Raw genomic sequence first — 23,012 nt, forward strand, 5'->3', positions numbered from 1 at the left:
CCATGTGTTGAAAAAAGATGTTCAAATTCTTTGTGTGTTTTGGTTTGTTTTTTGTTGTTTTCCTGAGACAGTCTCCTATAGCCAAAGCATCCTTGAATTTACCATGTAGCTGTGGATGACCTTGAATTCTTGATCCTCTGCCTCTATCTCCCAAGAGCTGGGATTACAGACATATACCACCATGCCTGATTTCAGAGCTACTTTAAAATTTATCTTTGCCAATTTCACACATGTATATATTTTAATTATATTTACCCCCATCACCACCTCTTATCCCCCCCTTCCATTCCTGCTGAGCCTCCTTTTCCTCTTAATAGTTCCCCTCATGCAAGTATGAAGACAGGTCAGTACAAATGTAACAAGTAAATAACCTACTGGAGTTTGAACCACTTCCCAGGGTTACACCACCGAGGAAAGTGACTTTCCTTTCCCTCAGCAGCTGTTAGTTACTAGTAGCTCCTTGAGAGCCCTGATCCATGCTGGGTTTATTTATTTGCTTGCTTTATTCATTTAGAGAGGTGTGTGTGTGTGTGTGTGTGTGTGTACATTTGTGTGTCATGGTGTGTATGTGGAGATCAGAGTACAACTTGCTGGAGTTGATTTTCTCCTACCACTGGACTCTGGGGGTCAGATTCTGGCCATCAGGCTAATATGGGGAGGAGCACTTTTCCCCTCTGGCACCACAGTGGAACGCTGGTGTGCTCCGTCTTGTGCAGATAGCCACAGTTTCTGTGAGCTCATGTGATCACGATGACCATGGCAAGTACAGTGTTTCATAGCAACCCTGCCCATTCTTTCTCTCTGACTTTTTGTGTTTCCTATCTTTTAAATTTTTATTTACTTTTTACATACCAATCCCAGGGCCCCCTCTCTCTTCTGCTCTTCCCACCCTCAGTCTGCTCCTCAGAGAAGGGTAAGGTCTCTCCTGGGAGGTCGACTAAGTGTGTCCCATCTCCCCCCACACCCCACCCCTGTGCCTAGCAAGGTGTCTCTCCATAGAGAATGGGCTCCCCAAAGTCAGTTCATGCATTAGAGTTAGATCCTGGACCCACTGCCAGTGTCCCCATACACTGCCCAAGCCACACCACTGTCACCTGTATCAGGGCCTAGTTCGGTCCTGTCTGACCCATAGCAGGATCTCTGCCCCTTCTGCTGTCTTCTGAGCCCCACAGGGGGATATTATCAATGTTTTGTTTAAGGCCGAGCACTCAACAGTTACTTAGCATTTTCATCAGTTATGAGTCTTTACCTTACTTGACACCTACCAAAAAAAGAAACATCTCTGACCAAGGCTGAGACTAATTTATGAATATAACGTGTTTAAGAGGCACTTTGAGAACATGTTCATTTAGCAAAACAGCAGCAGGATTCTTCCTAGGGCTTATGACCTCTGCAGCTTGGGGCTTTAAAAACTACCACAATACCTCCCCCAAAGTAACCCAGGTTTATAGTACGAGGCGTGAATGAATACCTTCTTGTGGAGTGAGTCAAATCCAATCAGAGAGCAGTATGGTAGCTCATCGCATTGCATCAGGGGCACATGTTGCCTGGCAGTTCATTACCGTCCCTAACATAGAGTCCCAACTGGGTAAGACAGTGATAGTCCCGTACCCCGCCCCCAGATGCCTTCATAGAAGCTCCAGCTCTAGGAAAGCTAGCCATCAAGGAGGAAACTTCCGGTTCGTTTCTTGATATCTTTGTGTCCTGCAACCAGAGTGCGGGATGTCTTCAGCAATATCATCTTACTGTTGAGTCATGGTGGGCAGTCAAGAGTAAGAGCAATAACCTGTATTGTCTGAGAGACTGCTGAACCTCTGAACAGCTCACAGAGAGGAGTCCCACACAGAATGACTTTTTACATGATTGTAGACTACACTGAAGTTTTTATTGCTGAGCAAAGAGAAAGTCATTTAAAACAAGTAAATCGTGAAGAAAATATTGCAGATTATACCTTTTTCCTCCAGAATAGTCTGTTACCAGGTTCCTGAAAAACTCCCTTGTCTGTAAAGGTCATATTCTTTGTACAGGACGTAAGCTTTTAGACGGTTGGGCAATGGAAGAAATGACATGAAGACAGGGCAACGCAGACGTAACCGTCCCATGCACTTCCGGATCTTGAGGCGGCACAAGTGTTTTAGAGAACGAGGGTTTGCTAAAACAGAAAGAATCACTTTGTTTTTTGGTGACTAAGGGCTTAGTTGGCAAATATATTTGATATCTGTGTTAATAGCATTTGTTTGCCATACTGTCTGTAGGGCAACAGCTCTTTAGTTTTCATCGCTGTCCTCTGTAGTTTCAGAAGCACAGTTGTGAGTCTGACTTGGTGAGACTCCCAAATCTTTCAAGTACTTAAATATCAGCTCCCCCATCCTGTCTTTTGGAATTGGCTAAAAGTTCAAAGATCACCCCAGGAGAAGCAAGATATAAGAAAATCTTATTTTGACCCAAGCAAGAGAATTCATTTGGGGGGAAGCATCATTTTATATGCTACAGGGTTAGAATGTAGCTTTTCCTCTTTCTGTTGCCAGTTCATAACTTCTAATTCTTGGGTGTGTATTGTTCCCCATAGCCATAGGTTAAATGGATTGGGGGAAAAGTGTTATCTGTCCATAAAGTAAGTGATTAGATTTCATTTGATGGGAAATGATCACACATTATGAATAGCACAATTAAAGACTAGTATTTTTTTAAATTCTTTTTAGGTCAACGTTTTAATCAGAAGAATGTTCTAAAATAGATAAGTGTTTTGGTAAGAATTTTCTATAAGAAAGATACTTACTCAAGATCAAATGTATTTCTGGCCAGAGCTTCTGTTTTTCAAGCACAGCTTTCAGTTTTGAGCAGATTTGCACTTGATCAACATAATCAAGCAACACACGGACAACTTTTCCAGAGAGATGCTGTAGCCATGACAAAGTTATGACTTCGCAGAACTGAGAGGAAAACAAGCAGAAAGCAAGTAAAAGAGCGCTGAGCATCCGCGCTTTGGCGGTGTAATGAAAAGAGCACTAAACTCAGTGCATGAGCTCGCCTGACCTCAGTGTGGCCCCGGAGCCTCACAGGACAATGAGGTTTGGCAGGTAGTTACCTGTGTGTGCTTCTTGGCCATCTGCAATAAAGATGGCCTTGTAACTGACAGTTCTAGCCATCAGATGTGAGTGGGAGTCTGGGTTGTTGGAATGTGGGTGTGTGTTTCTCCTGTTAAACACACACTGTCTAGGTGGAAGATAACTTAGTTCTGGATCTTGTAGAGAAAAGAATGAGACACTTGGGTTATTTTTAAAAGACATTTAGCATGCGTGCATGCTCATGCATGTGCATGTATTGAGGTCAGAGGACCTTGTCTGGAGTTGGTTTCTCCTTCCACTGTGTGGGCTCAGGGATCAAACTTCGGTCACCAGGTTTGGTGTTAAGCACCTTTAGTTGAGCCATCTTGCTAATCCTACTTTTTTTTTTTTTTGGATAGACTTTTACTATGTTGCTCAGGCTGACCTCAAGTAATGTCTCCTGAGTAGCTGGGACTGCATGCATCATGCCCAGCTGTCATTTCACTAAAGCTTTTGTGTTTTTTCATTTTCTGTTATTTATAACCTAAATCGGATCCTGATGCTGTTCAGAAATAATACCAGATGGTGTATGCCTAAATGCCAAATCAGTGTAAATAAAGTAACTCATACACTTATTCCCTGAAATACCACCTTTTCCTTCATCAAACTGTTTCAAAGTCTTTCATCACCATCTTATTTGTTTTCAATTTTTTTTTTTTTTTTGAGAGGGAGCATGTTTCGAGACAGGGTTTTTCTGTGAAACCTTGGCTGTCCTGAAACTCACTGTGTAGGCCTGGCTGGCCTCGAACTCATATAGAATCACCTGCCTCCCAAGTGCTGGGATTAAAGGTGTACACTACCACCACCCAACCCTTGTTTTCAATTTTTGATAATATAAGTTCAGGTGTATAGAACATCCACTATGTACAAAGCACAGACCTAAAAGGCAACAAAATGAACAAGAACTTGATGTTTATATATTTCAGAGGGGTTCAAAATAGTTAAAATGATAATCCTAGGTAAATGCTATAAAAGAAATATCCACAGTTAGAGAATTGTTTGAGGGAGGGTGGATAAGGAAGGGCCTGTGGGAGAGGACACTTGAAATAAGACCAGAAAAGTGAAAGAAGCCATTTGAAAGCCCTGGAAAAAGTTGGTGAGGAAAATAACAGAGGAGGTAAGGCAAAACCAAGAAACTCGTGTGATTCTTTTCATCAGAAAGATGGCAAAAGGAAATGGGCTCTCAAATTTGAGAGCTAAAGAAACAGTGATTATAGGTGTGTGGAACTTGGAAACATTTTAGCTAAGTAAATCATTCAAAGAAAAAGCTAGAGTACATGATCTTTAAAACCTTGCTCTTGTGTTGAACTTGTGAAACACTTCATATTTCTGACTAAAGTCACTTTCTCCTCGGAGTTATCTTTCTACTTCTTACATCTTCCCACTGTGGGTTTATCTTATGATGTAGCATACTAGAGTCTTCCCAATAGGAGCTTCCCCAAGGGCATATTGTATCTATTGTTACAGTTCTAAGACTAGAGACAATAACTGTTTACCAAATGCCACCAGTGCTGTGGACTTACCATAGTATCTTTAATAACTGTAGGTGTCCAGCCTTCAAAAGTACAAAAGCGATGAACTCTGTCCCCGTGAGGACAATCAAAACATCGCTCTGTGTCATACCCATAATTCAGTAGCATCCTGAGCATGACTTCATCTTTCAGTGAGTATTGCAGTGCCGATGGGAAGTGCAAAGGGTTAACTCTGCAGAAGTAGTTGACGTTGGCCCCGTGCCTCAGTAGTAGACTTATGAGCTCATGGTTGCCCATCCTGAGAGCTATCTGTAGGCAGTTGACTGGGTCTTGATTGGGCAGAGCGCCAGCATTCAGAAGCAGTTTAACTGAAGAGAGGTCACCATTTGAAACAGCGAAATACAAGGCTGACTTCCTTTGATCATCATAATGTTTACGGACTCTCTGATCTAGCATGAAATTCACATCAAATCCAGCCTGAATGAGAATTTCCAGGCATTGGGGGTGTGCCCCAGCTGCTGCACAGTGAACTGGACTGATCCCACTCCTCTTGATGGCAGCAATATCCGTAACTGGAACCAACATCTTTAGAGCTCTGGGAAAAAATTTTCAAATGCACTTCAGGTTGTTACAATGCAGAGTTAACCTATTTATGAGACTGTTAGCCCTACATTGAATGATGTATGTTAACCAGATGGTATTTAGGACCCCTACCAAAAGTGTTAGTTTCTTCAAGAAACTCAGATGTCAAGTAAAATTTAATGGAACTACTGTTAAGGGAAAAACTTCGAATTAGCCAGATCACCTGAGGCCCAAGGTTTCCATGGTTCCCAAGCAGTTCCTTAAAGAAATTTAGTTATTACTATTTCCTGTTTCTTACAATTACAGAATTGAACTTACAATAAGTGGCCTTTGTCAGCTGCCACATGTATGGGCAGGTGGCCTGAGCTTTTAGGAATGTTGGCGTCAGCTCCATACTCTAGCAAGAGAGTCACAGAGTCTGGATTTCCTCCTCTAACGGCTTCAAGTAAAATGGAGGAAGAGTCAGAGGCCTGACTGTGAACATCAGCTCCTAGAAAAAGGAGAAGGCTCATTAGGTAAAGATTCTTTTCCACTATTGCTTAAGCAGTCTTAATATGCCATCACCTCCACAGAGAAGCAGCTCAGCAGTTAAGAGCAATTGTTGCTTTTCCAGAGGCCCAGTGTTTGCTTCCCAGCACCCACAAGGTGGTTCACAACCATCGGGAGCTCCAGTTCCAGGGGATTTGATGTCCTCTTCTTACCTTTGTGGGCACTAAACATGCATGTGGTGCACATACATACATGCAGACAAACACTAATACACTTAAATATAAAATTTTTGAAAAACAATCAGCACCTGTTATAGTAATACACTTATGAACCGAAGACATAAAATATGTGCTTCCCTTTCCCACGTGCTGTATAAACTAGTTGGGGAAGAAAACCATGGGCTAAGTAGTTGAGTTGACTTTCAGAGTTTAATAGATCATTTGATTGATATTTTACCAAGTACTCCTACTTGAAGTCCATTAGGAATACTTGGTAAAAGGTAGCTTTCTTTTTAGACCGGCTTATAAAAGTCATCCTAACCCATAACATGCTTACATGCAGAGTGGCCCAAGCAGCCGGCTACATTTCTATGTCATCTAATGATGTTTTGATGCCAAGGGACATTAGTTATTTTTCAAATGATTACACACTTCATAGTAAAAGACCCTAATTCTTCTTAGTTAAAGTTGAGGGCTGTCGATAGCTACAAGGTAAGTGTATCCACACTTCGTCGAGTATGTAGGTTAAGTGTCCTCTAGAAGAGCTAGGGCAGGGACTGGGAGGGGAGCTGGGAGCTGAAGAAAAGAAATGTCAGAGTCGATGCTAGAAGTCTCGATAAAGCCGAGCGCATTCTGAGCATATTTGGAGCTCAGTAAAAAGAATGTGCCTGTAATATAGAAAAGACTCTTTCATCACAAGGGCTGCACAAGAACCTCATTCCTAGAATGCAGTAAGCAATCTAATAACCAGTTTTGAATGTTCACTACTATATCCTGGTTCCTTTATATGTATAAAAATTTCTAAACTTGGGGCTGGAGAGATAGCGTAGTGGTTAAAAGTACTTATTGCTCTTCCAGAAGACCTGAATTGAGTTTCCAACACCCAGGTTGGGTGGCTCACAACCACCTTTAACTCCAGTTGTAGGGATCCAATGGTCTCTTCTAGCCTTCTTGGACATCTACACACTAGTAGCACACACACACAGACATGTAATTAAACATAAAATCTTGGGCAAGAGTGATGACACACACTTTTAATTCCAGTACTGGAAGGCAAAGGCAGGTGGTTCTCTGAGTTTGAGACCAGCCTGGTCTACATGGTGAGCTCCAGGACAGCCAGGGCTGCATAGTCCCAGTCACAAAAATCAAAGATAGATTAAAAACAATCTTACGGAATATTTAAACTTCACAGTGAACCTCAGAAGTAGGTTCTAATATCCTCATTTAAATGCGAAAAAATTCAGGCTTTCTGAGTTTTAAGTTCCCCAAAGACACAGAGCTAGTAGACAAGCAAGGTGATTAAGATGAGAAAGTGGAAATTTTGATTGGTATTATTTATAAAGTAATAAAAAAGAGGAAAAAAACAACAAAAATTTATGTGCACATCTCCATAGCCAAGCTTACTACTATGAGACCATCTTGCTACTGCGCAAAAAGTACAATTTAGAGTCAGATATGACTTCAAATGCTGACTCACTGGCTAGCCTATGATGGCTAATCTAAAGGGTTAAAAAGATTTAAAATTTGTTCTCTTTCTCCATCTCTATATTTAAATCACTGATCTAAACAAAGGTTTACTCTTAGTCTAGAGATGTGGTTTATTAGAGTTCCTTTGAAGAATGCAAAAGACTGGTTTAAACCCTGGCAACACACACACACACACACACACAGAGAGAGAGAGAGAGAGAGAGAGAGAGAGAGAGAGAGAGAGAATATCTTTCCTTAAAGATGAAAGATCTGGTATTTACTTTTTGTTATTCTAGCGAATAACATCTAACAACGTCTTCTTAGATCACATATGTCAGGCGTCATGCTAAAATTTAATAGACATTTGATGGAGACCTGCTTCCTGTATAGAAAAGAAGTAAGTATACAAAGGACAGAACTTTTCTTCAATACAGGGGACTCTGCCATCTAGAATATTGCAGACTGGGACTACATATTACTAAAAACCAAAACTTCTGGATATAAGGAGAATAAAAAGATAGGTATACTGTTGGGACTCCATACACTCCTTCATTGGAAACATTAATGATGATCTCAATGTTCTATAAGTTTTCTGAGCCAAAGGTTCCTGCTAGTCATCCCAGAATCTAGAATGGCCATCAGTATAATTCAGTGTTGTGGTAAGGGAGTGGGTGTACTGGAAGAAGTGTTGCAGCTGGTACTGCCTTTCATTCTCTTTCCTCAAGTGCAGGCTGAGGTTGATATCTGCCTCACATATTTAAAGGACTGTGCGTGGCACACAGACTGCTAAATGCCTGTGGGATAGACAGTGCTCTGGAAACATGAGTTGTCCTCTTCCCCAGGAGTGTGGCTGTTAGAGCAGAGGCTAGGACCCGAAGCAAAGTGGTCAGGAGGAATTTGTTCTTATCTTAGCAACTTGGTGACAAATTGCCTCATGAACCCCTTGGGGGTGTGGAAGGAGAAAAACGGGGAGGGGATATGCTAGCTAGCTAGATGATAGATAGATAGATAGATAGATAGGGCAGATACACAGTAATATTGGTAGAATATTCCTTTACACTGTGTGAAAATACTTCACTGTGATTAGTTTAATAGAAAGCTAAGCAGCCAATAGCTAGGCAGGATTTTTAGGGTAGCGAGAATGCTGGGAAGAAGAAGAGCAGAGTTGCTAGCAGTTGCCAGCCAGAGATGGAGGAAGCAGGAAAGCAGCATGAGCCATGCAGCATAAAGGTGGTAAGTCCATGAGGCATTTCTGAGTTAATAGAAATAGGTTCGTTTAAGTTGTAAGAGCTAGCTAGAAACAAGCCTAAACTATCAGCTGTGCTTTCATAATAACTCCCTCATCATGCTAAGAGAGTTTTACTTTTGTGTTAGTTGCTCTTTTCTACAAAGTCTCTGCCACAATCCATGTTATCTCTCCCCCTCCTTCTCCTTCGCTCTCAACTTTGTCTCAACCACATAAATATCCAGTAGCTACTCACAGCTTACAAAACAAAACAAAAATGGGAGATGGCTGGCAGAACAGAAAAAGCCTATCCATTCTAGTTGTAGTGGTTCAAGTAAAATGCTGCAGGTCCCCGAGGTGCACAGAGGCAGGGTTGAGTGGGCAGGGCTTGTCTCTTAGAGGGACAGGACAGACCATTACATTAGTGGTTTTTTAAAATAATTTATTTATATTTTATGTGCATTGGTGTTTTGCCTGCATGTAAGTCTCTGTGAGAGTGTTGGATCTCCTGGTACTGGAGTTACAAACAATTGTGAGCTGCCATGTATTGAATAATGATCCTCTGGAAGAGCAGCCTTGCTCTTAACCACTGAGCAATCTCTCCAGCCTTGGGAGTAGTGTTTTACATCAATGAGATATATGTTTTTTTTTTTTTTTGTCTTGTTTTGTTTTGTAAGCTGTGAGTAGCTACTGGATATTTATGTGGTTGAGACAAAGTTGAGAGCGAAGGAGAAGGAGGGAGAGAGAGAACATGGATTGTGGCAGAGACTTTGTAGAAAAGAGCAACTAACACAAAAGTAAAACTCTCTTAGCAGGATGAAGGAGTACTGGGCAAAAGTCATCTGCAGCCTCAGAATTTGTAAAATTGTGTCACAAGAAATTCGTTCTCCATGTTCAGGCTTTTCTTTTTGGACAGGGTTTCACTGCATAACCTTGACTTGGCTGTCCTGGAACTTGCTCTGTAGACCAGGTTGGCCTTGTACTCACAGAGATCCACCTGCCTCTGCCTCCTGAGTGCTGGGATCAAAGGTGAGCACCACCACCGCCACCCAGCTGAGTTCAGGCTTTTAACAGTCAAGATTCACACACAATTTTTTCAAACACTGGTTTTTATAAAAATGTTAACATGTATTATTTTGAAATACCCCATCAGGAGGAACTCTTGGGGAACCTGAAGAGATTGCTCAGTGGTTAAGAGCACTGGCTGCTCTTCTAGAGGACCTGGGTTCAATTCCCAGAACCCACATGGCAGCTCGCCACTGTTTTAACTCCAGTTTCCAGGCATCTGACTCCCTCTTCTGGCCTCTGTGGACTTTGTATTCATGTGGTAAGTTTAAATAAGTATTAAAATATTAAACACAAATAAATAGATCTTTAAAAACAAGCACTAAACCCTACCAACCAAACCCAGCCTGGCTCTCAGTCCTCCTGTAATCAGTCACTAAGCAAATCTTGCCTTTCTGCAGTAATAGTTCCATGATTTCAGTGTGTCCGCCTTGAGCAGCAAGGGCAAGAGGAGTAAACCCATAGGAGCTCCGTGCATCTGGGTGTGCCCCCGAAGTCAGCATCAGCTTTACCATGTCCCAGTTGCCGAGCTTGGCAGCTTCATGGAGAGCTGTCCTCTTGTTGGCACATCGCAGATTGACATCTGCACCATGACTGATCAGCAAGGTAGCCATATCATACGAGTCTTTCAGAACAGCTGGGAAATTGTGAGGTAGACATTATATAAGAGAGGCTTAAGGTAAGTGGCATATTAGCTAGTGTCCTTCAGTTTCTTAAGGAATTTTTCCCCTCCTTCCATGCTCCAGGATTCTGTTTAGTGTTATGCCCAAATCTGTGCAATCCCCGCAAGCCAACTAGGAGACTGAGTCCCATATGTAAAAGCAAAGTACAGGTGCTCCCTGAGGTTCTTTTCGATGAAACTGATCATGGAGTTGCAACAACCAAATCATAGTCCCGGCCTAGAGTCACAGTACCACAAACACACAACATGAATAAATGAAAGGCAAAAATCCAGAGAGGAAGGCAGTTGCCCACCATCACTGTGAAAGGCTTCAGAGTGTAATGTGTATTTGCCTTTATGTGACTATTATCACATCAGACACCTGCAGTTTTGAGGGCGTGGGGCTGACCCGCACTCCTGTGGCTTATGTATGGCCTTCTCAGAAAGACTCAGCCCCAGGAGACAACACTGGGGTGCTGGGTTTAAACAGCCAGCCATTATTATTCTCTGTCTTTCCTAACTATCTTTCTTCTTCCTCAGAGGATTTTTCTTTTTTAAGTTTTGTTTCTTGGGATATGGTTTCAAAATCCATGCTAGCTTTCAGTTCACTGTGTGAGCTAAAAGTCGAGAATAGTTAGTTACAAGTGGAAGTTACAAGCTGGATACAAGCTAAAAAACAGGTTTCTCTGTCCAGCAGGGACCGAATGGACAGTGTGGGCATGGAGAAGACCTAGACCCTTCTTTAAAGACAAGCTGCTCATTTACCTGTAAAAAGAGGAGAATTGCCTTCAAGATTCTTAGCATTTGGATTGCAGCCATTGAGAAGTAGAAAATGGGCATTTTCTAGGAGGCTACTGCTGACAGCCAAAAAAAGTGGTGTTTCTCCATTGTGGGTAGTTTGTTCCCACATACTGGGTTTGGTAGCTGAAATAAACCCATCACACCACATAGGTTAAGATGCAGAAATAAACATTCTTCAGAAGTATCAAGGGGAGCGAAAAGGAGTTTACCATTCAGGGTTATTTCTAAGATGTTCCTATTTAACTGCACTGCTGCCGTATGCAGAGGAAGCCAACCATCCCCATTGGCTTCATCAAATGCAGAATGGTACTTGGTTAGGTGTGCCAGTGCATCTTCCTTACCTAGTAACAAGGAAAATAAAACAGATTCTTATTTGGCACACATGGGAGCCCATGCTGCTTCTGGAATCTACACCAAAGCTGGTGTGAAGGAGTGGAATCCAAGCACCATCTTCAGTGACAGGCAAGTTTAAATGTCATGAGACCAGCACTGAGGCCTTGTACCCAGCATCCCACCCCCAGCTCTGTCTGCACATGAGTTCTGGCATTCTTTGATAAGTTATGCTGAAGTATTTTATCCCAAAAAAGACCACTTCAGACTCTGGGTCGTTCAAATGCCTTTTCTATAGGAGAAAGTAAAAAACCAGAGACAGATACTGGGGTTCAACATGAAGATCAGAAAAGCAAAACAGCCAGCCACTAGAGAGCTCTTACATCTGTGAAATCTTCAGACTGAAATAGGAGTTCCTGTCTCGTCCTGCCTTATATTCCTCTCTAGTGCTGTGATTAAAGGCACGCACCACCACAGCCCAGCCTCTATGACTAACTAGTATAGTTGCTGGGATTAAAGGTGTGTGCCACTGCTGTCTGGCCTGTATGATTGACTATGGTGGCTGCTTTGTGCGGACCTTCAGGCAAGCCTTATTTATTAAAACACAATTAATATACCAATATATTTCCCCTTTTTGTCTAAAAAATAAATAATATGAGAAACTATATATAGTAAGTACAATATATAAAATAAATATTGGTAATAAATACATCAACAATATCCAGTCCACTTGCATATGACAAATTCTGAGAAAATATTCCATATCTATACTAGCTTGGTGAGTCCAAAGTCTTGTACCTAAATTACTTTATATTATAACTTGCTTTCTGCATCTGGTAAATGGGGAAAATTATATCTAGTCTTCAACTCCCTCAGAGACCCAAGAAGGAAATAATGCTAACCATGTAAGCAGGAAGTGTGAACAAGCAACTTCCATAAAATGTGAGAAATGACAGAAACAGCTGGCAGCCTGGACAGTCACCCAAACTTCCTCTGCAATGTTGGGGCACCCATCCATATCCTGTAGGCCTAGCACATCTGACAGACTTTTCTGTGAAGTAGGATATTCTGAGGGGTTGACCCTCTTTGTCTTGACAATGTTTGACAGTCACTCTTTTGTGTCCTGCTTGTCTAATTAGGACAGCGGACTGTTGAGGCAAGGGCACTTTTGTGACCAGTGGCTCACATTGAACACAATGAAAGTAAACTCCATGTGGAGTTTCCTCAGTGCCCATCATCTTCTCCAAAGTAGACGGGTGCTGCCAGGAGCAGACGTGTCTCATTGTCATAAAAACAGAGCTCATGTTATTAAACCATCTTAAATGGCATATTCTATAGATCTCTGATGTGTTTGAAGGTAACCTGTTTATCTAAAATATATCTTTGTCTGACCTTGAAAACATACCTAATGTGACAAGTTCTATTATAATAGGTAATTCACTACTAACCTGCAATTTCCTTATTATCCTAAACAGTTAGTAGTAATAATGTTCAAGGACTGGAAATTTACATTACATTGTTAAATGAGCTGTATAGATATAATACATTGACTAAGAGTAGAAATGTATGTACAGTATGTTATAACAAAATTAAGTTCAAATTTGTATCAATGCACAAAATTTGTATACAATATACAAAAGATGAATGCATGCCATATGAGACTTCCTTGAATCTCCTTAAATCTGATATTATTAGCACAGGAGTCTAGCTAGCTATATCAGAGCCACTGCCATTTGGCAATTCCTATAAGGTTACTGGATATATTAAGGTTAGTTGTATGAAAAGTTTAAGCTGTTTCTCACTGTTCTTATAATGCAATGCTGAAATTGGCTCTCCATTAAATTCCTCTGTCTGGATTTGAACATCTCTGTGATCTGTTCTGTTTTGTTTTTCTAAGGTCTGTATCTTAGCACTCAGATTATCTATTTTTTTTCTTTAGTGATAAGACAAAAATGATAAAGCTGATAATGTTTACAACTGAAATTACATAAATTCCATATAAATTAGATATCTTCTCATTTATTTGTTCCATTTTCAAACTGTCTAGCGTATTATACAGAGACCCAAATCTCTCCATTGTAATGATTTTTTTCCATTTTTAATGTGGGAACAATCTCTCTCTTTTAACTAACTAACTCTTCCCTTTAAGAATTCTCAATTGTCTTACCAAATCTGCTGACTATGTTGATGAAGATGTAGGGCTTATTGCTTCTGTGTAGAACAGTAAAAGCCGGACTGAATTTCAAGTTATCTAGTTTGGCAGCAGCCTGAAAAGGGCGTTCAGGGAGAGGGGCAACTCATGGTGGGGGGGGAGACAGAGAAAAAGAGAGAGAGAGAGAGAGAGAGAGAGAGAGAGAGAGAGGAGAAAGCTGGCTCTCTGAAAAAGGCACAGGGGATTATTTGGAAAAAGCATGTGTGGCAGAAAAGGGGTTAGGGGGCTGCCTGAAGGCAGAACCAGCCAGTCCAGGGCTGATGAGTCCTGTGACTTTTGGAGCCCAAATTTTTCTGGAATTTGTGTGGCAATTGGAGACTTTCAGAGAGGCTACAACAGGAAAAATCCAAACTTTCTCAGAGGCTCTGAGAAAAATAGAATAGAAAGCCTAGCCAGGTGGGGCAGGAGCCCCAAGTGCATCTCTGCTCTGTACCGCTGGCTTTTTTGTGAATTCATACCCCAAATGTTGGGCACTAAATATAGCATGACTAATAAAAGCCCACAGACAGATATTGGGGTTCAACTTGAAGATCAGAAAAGCAAAAGCAGTCAAGCTGCTGGAAAGTTCTTACCTCTTTGGTATCTTCAGACTGAAAGAGAAATGAGTTCCTGTCTCATCCTGCCTTATATTCCTCTCTAGTGCTGGGATTGAAGGTCTACGCCACCACCATCCAGCCTCTGGCTAACTAGTGTGGCTGCTGGGATTAAAGGTTATGCCACCACTGCCTGGCCTGCATGGCTGACTAGTGTGGCTGCTTTGCACTGACCTTCAGGCAAGCCTTATTTTTTATAACACAAATAATATGCCACCATAAGACTGTTTTCAGACTTTTGGAGCATGGAAGGAACGCTGCCACCACTGTAGCTCAGCACACATTGAAGGAGAATAGGAAGAGTACTTAACTGTCTCTATTGCTTCAACTATCTTCTTATGATCAGCACTCGAAATGGAATGGGACCTGCACAGAAAAAATACGTAGTTAGAAATCTAATGTTTCTGATGGAAGCCCAAAGGAAAAGGCAAAAGCTTTTACTCGGGGCTGAATTCCCATACGAGGCAACCATGAAACCTAGCAGACCACTTGCCATGAGGGTGGGCATGCAGCCTAGTGTTAGAACTGCTTCTCTAGCATGCACAGCATCTCAGGTTTGATCTCCAGTGCACACACATGTGCTTGTGCATGAGTGCAAGGGCTGGGGCAGAGAGAGAGAGAGAGAGATCCCATTTGTAAAATGTAGTATGTTTCCCCATACATTATAGGGAAACTGCCTCTCCAGCTGTCATTAAACATGACTTCTTGGAGGCAAGGAAAAGGGTCAACTTGGGAGCCTAGACTGCAGTATATGCCCTCAGTAAGTGTTGCTGAATTGACTCAAATCTGTCTGAGACTGAAATATCATCATACCACATAAAAAATTGATACTCTATGATTTAGAAAAAAATTGTTAGAAAGTATATAATCAGGGTGTGGATTCCCCATAGGCATAATTCTTTCTCTGGAAACAGTAACAGTTTAAATCCTCCTTTTATGAAAATACCTAAACATCAAAGCATTGTATATGAATTTTTAAAATTTGAGACAGGATCTCACTGCATAGCCCAGGGGTGCTTCAGATCCCTGCCTTGTTTCTGACTCTGCAGGAGTTGTAGGCATGCACCACTGTGCCTGGAATCAATACGTGCATCCTAGATTCCTTTCTCAGATTACTCAAGGAGTCCAGGTTGGATAGAATGAAATTTCTTTGACCCTTTGTCCTGTTCACAATGTGGTCAGTTGCTTTCCTTTAACATTTAAAACTGTGCTTACGGGTTGAGTGCTGTGTTAGTTTGTTACTGTAAGAAAAGACTGCACTGTTACTGACTTTAAACAGCACAAATCCATTCCTTTGCAACTCTTTGATTCTGGACTCTGGACAGATCTGGCTTCTCCTGAAGGTTCTAGTAAGGTTCTGCTTTCTTGTCTTCTACAGCCTTTAGAGCCATCATGTGGTTTTTGGTCTGTGGACCCATTCCTTCTTCCTCCAGGTCCTTGATTGGATGCAGCCCTCCCTTCCATGGCACCTTTAGGTTCTTTCCTTTTCCTGCCTCCACCCTTTACCTAGGGTCCTTGTGATTACACTGGGCCTGCCCAGGTCACCTACACTAGGTGGTTAGCATGCTTAATCCCGTTTAACTTTACTGCAGTTTATTATGTAAGGTTTGCACATTCAGGGTCTAGGAATTAGGGAGTAAGCACTTTCAAGTGGGCCACTACTCCACACAGCACAAGAATGTTCTTGTTTTCTTTTGCGTGTGTGGTCCGCGTGTTTACATGTTCACATGTGTATTCATGTGCAAGAAGAGAAGAGGCCATCATCTGGTCCTTTCTCCATTGCTTTTCTACCACGTCTCTCACCTGGCGCTCATCCTTTCAGCCAGATGGGCTATTGGCTGGCCAATGTGCTCTAGGTACCGACATGTCTCTGCCTTCCCTGAGCACATTACGGATGTGCACTACCATGTCTTGTATTGATGTGGGTGCTGGGTATCTGAACTTAGGACCTCATGTTTGTGCAGCAAATACTGTACCCATCCCCCACTCTAGATTTTTAACATCAGCAAAAACCAGGCCCAATCGACAATCTCTGGGTATACAAGTTTTGAGGTTTAATAATAAAATTTATGTTATGACTATAATTTCAATTTCCATGAAACATTTCCTTACTTAGTCAAAATCTCTTATACTTTTAGACTAAAAGTATTCATTCAAAATCAATTGCTTGGTTATGGATTTAATACCATAATCATAAGACTGATATGACAAGACAACCTAATGGTCTGTATCCCATTTTTAAAATTGGATTATGTGATCTTTTGTGTTCAGTTTCTTGAGTTCTTTGTATATTTTGGAGATCAGACCTATGTCTGATGTGGGGTTAGTGAAGATCTTTTCCCATTCTGTAGGCTGTCATTTTGTCTTGTTAGGAGCACTCGCTGTTCTTCCAGAGGTTCTGAGTTCAATTCCTCGCACCCACGTGGTGACTTGCAACGGCCTATAATAAGATCTGGGTGCCCTCTTCTGGTGTGCAGGCTGTGGGATAATGTTTTTGTACACTGTAAAGATTTGTCACTTGTATTGGTTTAATGAAATGCTGATTGGCTAGTAACCAGGCAGGAAGTATAGGTGGGATAACCAGACTAGGAAAATTCTGGGAAGAGGAAAGATGCAGTCGTCATCCAGAAGCAGAGGAAGCAAGATAAGAATGCCTTATTGAGAAAAGGTACCAAACCACATGGCTAAACTTAGATAAAAATTATAGGTTAATTTAAGTTGTAAGAGCTAGTTAGTAATAAGCCCAAGCAATAGGCCAAACAGTTTATAATTAATATAAGCCTCTGTGTGTTTATTTGGGACTGAATAGCTGGAACTGGATGGGACAGAAACTTCTATCTACATGTGCAGGCATACATTCAGGCAGAATACTATATATTTAATAAATAAATCAATCTTTAAAAAGGACAACTCCCTGTATTCTAACTTTTCTTTCCGTTTTGCCACAGTAATGTTAAGGTCATGACTAATCTCAACTCTTGGATACTTTTTGACACTCATTGCCGAGGAGACATACATTACCTCTTGTCTTCTGATGTGTGCTGCGTTACTCCTGGCTTGTAAATATCCAGCAAACTCTGCTGAATGATGAGCTGGGTGTCAAAGTCAGCATCTGTGTCCTCATCACTGTTGGAGTTATCCATGTGGGACTCAGAGAGGTTCACTTTCAACTCAGAATGAATTAAAATACTTTTCTAATTGTGAAAAGACTTCCAACTGCTTAAAAATAGGAATGACACCTAGAAAACTAGAAAGTTGATAGGGTTGATAAATGAAGGTAATGCACATTTTGAAAACAAATATTCATTAAAAATTTTCCCATGGGGGCTGGAGAGATGGCTCAGCGGTTAAGAGCATTGCCTGCTCTTCCAAAGGTACTGAGTTCAATTCCCAGCAACCACATGGTGGCTCACAACCATCTGTAATGAGGTCTGGTGCCCTCTTCTGGCCTGCAGGCATACACACAGACAAAACATTGTATACATAATAAACAAACAAACAAACAAATAAATATTAAAATTTTTTTTCCTATGAAATTAAAAGTTTTCTGGACTGCCCATAGATTCAATATAAATTAGAAGTTTCTGGCTGGGTGGTGGTGGTGCACGCCTTTAATCCCAGCATTCAGGAGGCAGAGGCAGGAGGATCTCTGTGAGTTCAAGGCCATCCTGGTCTACAAGAGCTAGTTCCAGGACAGGCTCCAAAAGCTACAGAGAAACCCTGTTTCAAAAAATCAAAAAAAAAAAAAGAAGTTTCTGTAAATAGACATTTTTTGTTTGTTTGTTTTTCGAGACAGGATTTCTCAGTGTAACAGCCCTAGTTGTCCTGGAACTTACTCTGTAGACTAGGCTGGCCTCCAGCTCATAGAGATCACCCTACCTCTGCCTCCCAAGTGCTGGGATTAAAGGCATGTGCCACCATGGCCTGGCATAAATAGACATTTATTTAAAACTTATTCAAGAAAATCTTCCCTTCATATGAGACTTAGGTCATAAGTCACTGCCAACTATACACCAGACATTAATATCTAAAATATATAAACAATTGCAAAAATAAGTACCCAAACCCTCAAATGATCTAGATAATAAGAGGGCTAATGAACTGTAGAGGTAGTTCTCAAATGAAACCAGGAAACTAGATGCTATAGTACCAGAAGGTGCTCGGCAGGCTTCTGGAGGAGAGAAGACATCAAGAGCCTTCCCCAGCACTGGATCCCACATACCACAATAACAGCATGTTCAGGAAGATTGTTTTCCTGTAGTGTGAGAACTAACCACTTACTGATCGGCCATGATGCCTGCTCCACAGGAGGGATTTCATGCTTGGTACGGTCATCCTGGTCATGCTGCTTGAGGAGACCACAGGCCAGTGGAGGGAGCCTACTATGGCTGTTTTCCTAAATAGATACACTATCAAAAACTGCTTTTTATGGTTTATAACCATAAATTTATGCTGCTCTAATCCTTGCTGGAGAAGCTCCTGTTTACGATGAGTGGTAATATAGAGACCCACACATGGGTTCAGTGTGGGTGTCAGTAACTGTGAGTGCTCAGCTGTGGGTGACTCACATATATCCACACCCCCATCTCAAGGCACACCAAGGAAGAAGGAGCAGAAAGGATAAAAGAACTGGCAGATGGGGAGGAGAGCTGCAAATGATGTTCAGACAAGATACAGCTGTGGCACACAACTCACAGCAGCTGTGGTTATAGCGCAGCACCTATGTAAAATGAAATCTGTCTAATGCTAGCATGGATGCAGGAGAGGCCCTGCGAGGCCCTGCATCTTGCTGAGGAACCATTGACACTTGATAGCTGTTGAGCGAGGGAAGGTTACTCTCTTTCAGGAAGTGGCTTCTGGTAGGTTGCTCATGCTCCAGGGGATGCCCCACACCGTGTACAGAAATGGGAAGCACTGATTGGACTCTGGGGGCTTTTGATAGCACTGAACCAGAGAGCATGAAGCCGGGATAAGAGAGGGAAGGGCTAGGAGGAGCTGGAGAGAAGTAGTAGTGGATGCGCATTTAAGATGGCTTGTATTAATGCATGAAAATTTCAAAGCATAAATAAAGATACTATTTAGTAAACAAAAACCAACCAAAAGAAAATGCCCAGTAAATATCTAAAGCGGTATTCCACATCAACCTACTTAGCCATTAGGGAAATACAAATTAAAACTGTTTTGGAGATGGCTCAGTTCGTACACAAACATGAAGACCTAAGTTTGCACCCCAGCACCCATGGGAAAGAAGGTGTAGCAGCACAGACTTCTAAGACCGACACTGAGGGGACAGGTTTACACATAGGTAGATTCCTGGAACTTCCTAGTCAGCCAGTTTAGACAATTGGTGAGCACAGGGTTTAGTGAAAGGCCTGGTACCAAAAAATAAGGTTGAGCAGATCTCTGCAGTCTCCAAAACAACACAGGCTGTTGCCACGACCCTTCTTTGTTCACAATAATTGATAGTTCAGTGCTATCAAAAGCCCCGAGTCCAATCACTGCTGCCCATTTCTGTACATGGGTGTGGGGCGTCCTCTAGAGCACGAGAAACCTACCAGAAGCCACTCCCTGAAAGAGAGTTGGTGTGGGATAACTGTCTATATTCTGTCAACTATGTTTTAAATAAACGCTGATTGGCAGGAAGGAATAGGAAGCATAGGCGGGAAGCATAGGCGGGACAACCAGATAGGAAGTAGAGGCGGGTCAATGAGAACATGAGAATTCTGGGAAGGAGGAAGCCCATTTCTCCCCAGTCCTGTCCCAACCACAGAAGAAGTAAGATACAATTGCCCCACTGAAAAAAGTACCGAGGCATGTGGCTAACATAGATAAGAACAATGGATTAATATATGTTATAAGGGTTAATAAGAAGCCTGAGTTAATGGGCCAATCAGTTTATCATTAATATAGACCTCTAAGTGATTTCTTTAGGACTTAACGACTGTAGGAACCAGGCAGGTCAGAAACCCAGACAACAGAGAGTGACCTTCCCTCACTCAGCAGCTATCAAGTGTCAATGGTTCCTCAGCAAGATGCAGGGGCTCGCAGAGCCTCTCCTGCATCCATGCTAGCATTAAACTGGCTTCATTTTACGTAGGTGCTGTGCTATAACCACAGGTGCTGTGCATTGATATGTGCAACAGCTGTATCATGCCTGAAAGTCATTTATAGCTCTCCTCCCCATCTGCTGAAGACTCTAAAAACTTTGACGCAGGAAAAAAAATCAATCTCAAACCAACCAGTAATACTCATCCCTGATGGCTAGCTTTCAGTGACACTCAAGACTTCACAGCAGCCATGGTTACCTGCAGACCTGCACAAGATCAGACTCTTCAAATTCTGGCGTAGATGGGGCAGATGACCTCTGACCCCTTCCCTATTGGCACAACCATTGAAAGTTGCTATCTCTTAGGTGACTGAAAATCATTTCTGAAAAGGGTGTGACTACTGACAGGGTTTCCACGCTCTGTGAAAATCATTTCTAAAAAGGGTTTCCATGCTCAGTGGGATGGCCCCACATCCACCCACACACATATGAACTTAGTGGGTTACAAAAGGACAAGAAGCTGGGAGGATGACATGTTGGGGGACAATATATGATCGTATTTCATTGTATGCACCCACAAAAATGTCAAGAATAAAGGAAATATTAAAGAGGAGTGGAGAGCAATAGAGAAGTACACCCCACATCACCCCGCTTCTCTGCCACACACACACTACAGGACAGTAGCAAGGGACCAGAAGAAGATATGGTTTTAAAGGAGGGGGAAGGGGACCAAAGGAGAGCGATGAAAACATATGATATGAAAGTCAAAAGGGGACTGTATGAGCAAGGAAGGGGCTGGGCAAGAGAGGCAGGGAGGGCAAAACCGAAGGAAAGGAAGGAGGAAAGTATAACATGTGTGTCTGAAAATGTCGTAACAAAACCCATTTACATGCTAACTTCAAAATTCAAAGCAAAAAAGGTAAAACAACAAAAACAAACAAAACTATTTGTAAATAAATAATTAAATCAAAGAGTTGTTTTTTTTAAGCCCAGGCCATTTTTGCAATATTGAAATTGACTTATTTTAGACAGAACATGTCTAAATGATTCTAGCACCCAGAAGATCTTCTGGATACACAGAGCATGCCGTGCTAATACTATTTCACGTGGTTAAGTGAAAGTGAGCACACCATGGGAGTAAACACATCACAGCATAGGAAGAGCAACAGCGGGAACAAGCCAGCGTATCTCCATGGTTTGAAAAGAACATTGCCATTTTAGTATACAACAGGCTCTAGAGGCTAACTTTACCTTTTGTTTATCCTCGAGGACGGCTCTGGCTCCCATGTGGCAGGTGCATCTGAAGCTCCACTCCCCTCTGGCGAGCATTATAAATAGCTTTACTATAAATACTTGATCATAAGACAGTCTGGCATGTTCTTCTTGTTTTTCACATGTGGGTTTGTGCTGCCTGGAAACATGACCTCTTTTCTTCACTTCTAGATTCATCACATTTAAAAGATTTCATCCAACTTGGCAGATATAAAGTATTTTCAGGGGGTTGAGACCATGAAAAAAAATCATTTTGCCACTGGAGAGCAGAATTTCTCACTTAAGAGGAGGCGGCAGTTTTGCTTGGATGGCATTATCAGAGGTGACATGACTCCTGATCCTAGTAGCACTGGCCTGCACCCCTAGTTGCTGGGAAGGCTAAGGCAGGAAGATTCCAGGCCCAATGCCTGTTTGGGCCACAGAGTGAGTTTGCAGCTAGCCCAGGCATCTTAGTGGCACCCTGTCTCAAAGTAGAAAGAAAAAACGTGGGCTGGAGCTATAGCTCAGTGCAGAGGACTTGCTCACATGCACAAGACCTCTGGTTAAATCCCCATCACCACCAAAGAATAACTGCTCCACAGAGTCACTGTAGCCTTAAGCACCCTTGGGACCCCAAGAAAGGGATGACATTACAGAAGTTATTTTTAAATTTGTGTGTGTGTTCAGGTATTGCACACACAGTGTACATGTGTTCAGACGGAGATCAACCTAGAAGAGGTATTACTCCTCAGAAACCATCCACCTTTTTATAAAATTTTTATTTTATGTGCATGTGTGTGTACCTGCATGTATGTATGTGTCCCTCTGTGTGTAGGTGCCCTTGGAGGTCAGAAGAGGGTGTTGGATCCCCTAGACCTGGAGTTGCAGGTAGCTGTGAGCCACCTGATGTGGGGGCTGAGAACCGAGCCTAGTTCCTCTGCAGGAGCAACAAACACTCTCAACCACTACCTTCTTGTCTTTGAGACAGTCTCTTTTGACTGAGAACCTAGGGTTTGCTAACTAGGCAGGCTGGACAGTGAGTTCCAGGGATCTGCCCGTCTCCACGTTCTCAGTCCTGGAATTACAAAGTGCATGCCACTACGTTCAGCTTCTTCTGTCTTTTTTTTTTCCTTTGAAGGTAAACATTTTGCTTTTGAGGAACTTGTTACTGCACACTTCAGAGAGAGCTATGTAAGAAAGCAAATCCTCCCGTCATCCTAGGAATAAATAAGGGCATAAAATTTCATCTTAAATCACCAACATCCAAAATGAACAACAAAGGAAAAAGAGCATTTACTATATATTTCAGGTTTCTTTGGTTGGGGCGATCCCCATGTGGTATTCATATTTCTTCTTTTAATTCATATTACCCAAACAGGAAAAAAACAGGAAAAAAATTATAAAGCTAGTGGTTGCTGAAACTGGGGAGGCTCTCCTGCGCCTGTGCAGGTTCCTGGCCTGCAGCTTGATGAACACTTGCTGGCTTATTCCCT

At 42.0% G+C, this 23,012-nt stretch overlaps 1 protein-coding gene across 3 annotated transcripts; it reads right to left on the bottom strand.

Annotated features, from left to right (window-relative positions):
* Positions 1–1,866: 1,866 nt before the first annotated feature.
* Positions 1,867–21,634, bottom strand: Asb14 (ankyrin repeat and SOCS box containing 14). Of its 3 annotated transcripts, XM_041662895.1 has the most exons (11): positions 21,520–21,634; positions 17,244–17,469; positions 14,534–14,588; positions 13,585–13,684; positions 11,297–11,428; positions 11,052–11,210; positions 10,017–10,262; positions 5,480–5,651; positions 4,631–5,174; positions 2,780–2,933; positions 1,867–2,152 (listed from the first exon to the last, which is right to left on the bottom strand). In XM_041662895.1, exons 2-11 carry the CDS (start codon positions 17,363–17,365, stop codon positions 1,974–1,976), a joined length of 1,863 nt encoding a protein of 620 aa, XP_041518829.1. In that variant the 5' UTR covers positions 17,366–17,469; positions 21,520–21,634; the 3' UTR covers positions 1,867–1,973. The 3 variants fall into 3 exon arrangements, with proteins under 3 accessions (XP_041518829.1, XP_041518830.1, XP_041518831.1); XM_041662896.1 differs by lacking the exon at positions 13,585–13,684 and having other exon boundaries at positions 14,533–14,588; XM_041662897.1 differs by lacking the exons at positions 13,585–13,684; positions 21,520–21,634 and having other exon boundaries at positions 17,244–17,270.
* Between the last annotated feature and the right edge of the window lie 1,378 nt (positions 21,635–23,012).

The sequence above is a fragment of the Microtus oregoni genome, unplaced genomic scaffold (genome assembly GCF_018167655.1).
Source record: "Microtus oregoni isolate MIOR12 unplaced genomic scaffold, Mior012 000013F_ref0000133, whole genome shotgun sequence".
Lineage (NCBI taxonomy): Eukaryota > Metazoa > Chordata > Mammalia > Rodentia > Cricetidae > Microtus > Microtus oregoni.

What these genes read in the sequence shown, in the direction of transcription:
- Asb14 (XM_041662895.1), bottom strand. Translation starts at nt 17,365, where the DNA reads ATGGATAACTCCAACAGTGATGAGGACACAGATGCTGACTTTGACACC. An exon ending in CAATTCTCCTCTTTTTACAG is followed by an intron (nt 10,263 to 11,051) that starts GTAAATGAGCAG and finishes ACAATTTCCCAG; the next exon opens with CTGTTCTGAAAGACTCGTAT. An exon ending in GGAACTATTACTGCAGAAAG is followed by an intron (nt 5,652 to 10,016) that starts GCAAGATTTGCT and finishes TCCTTTTTCTAG; the next exon opens with GAGCTGATGTTCACAGTCAG.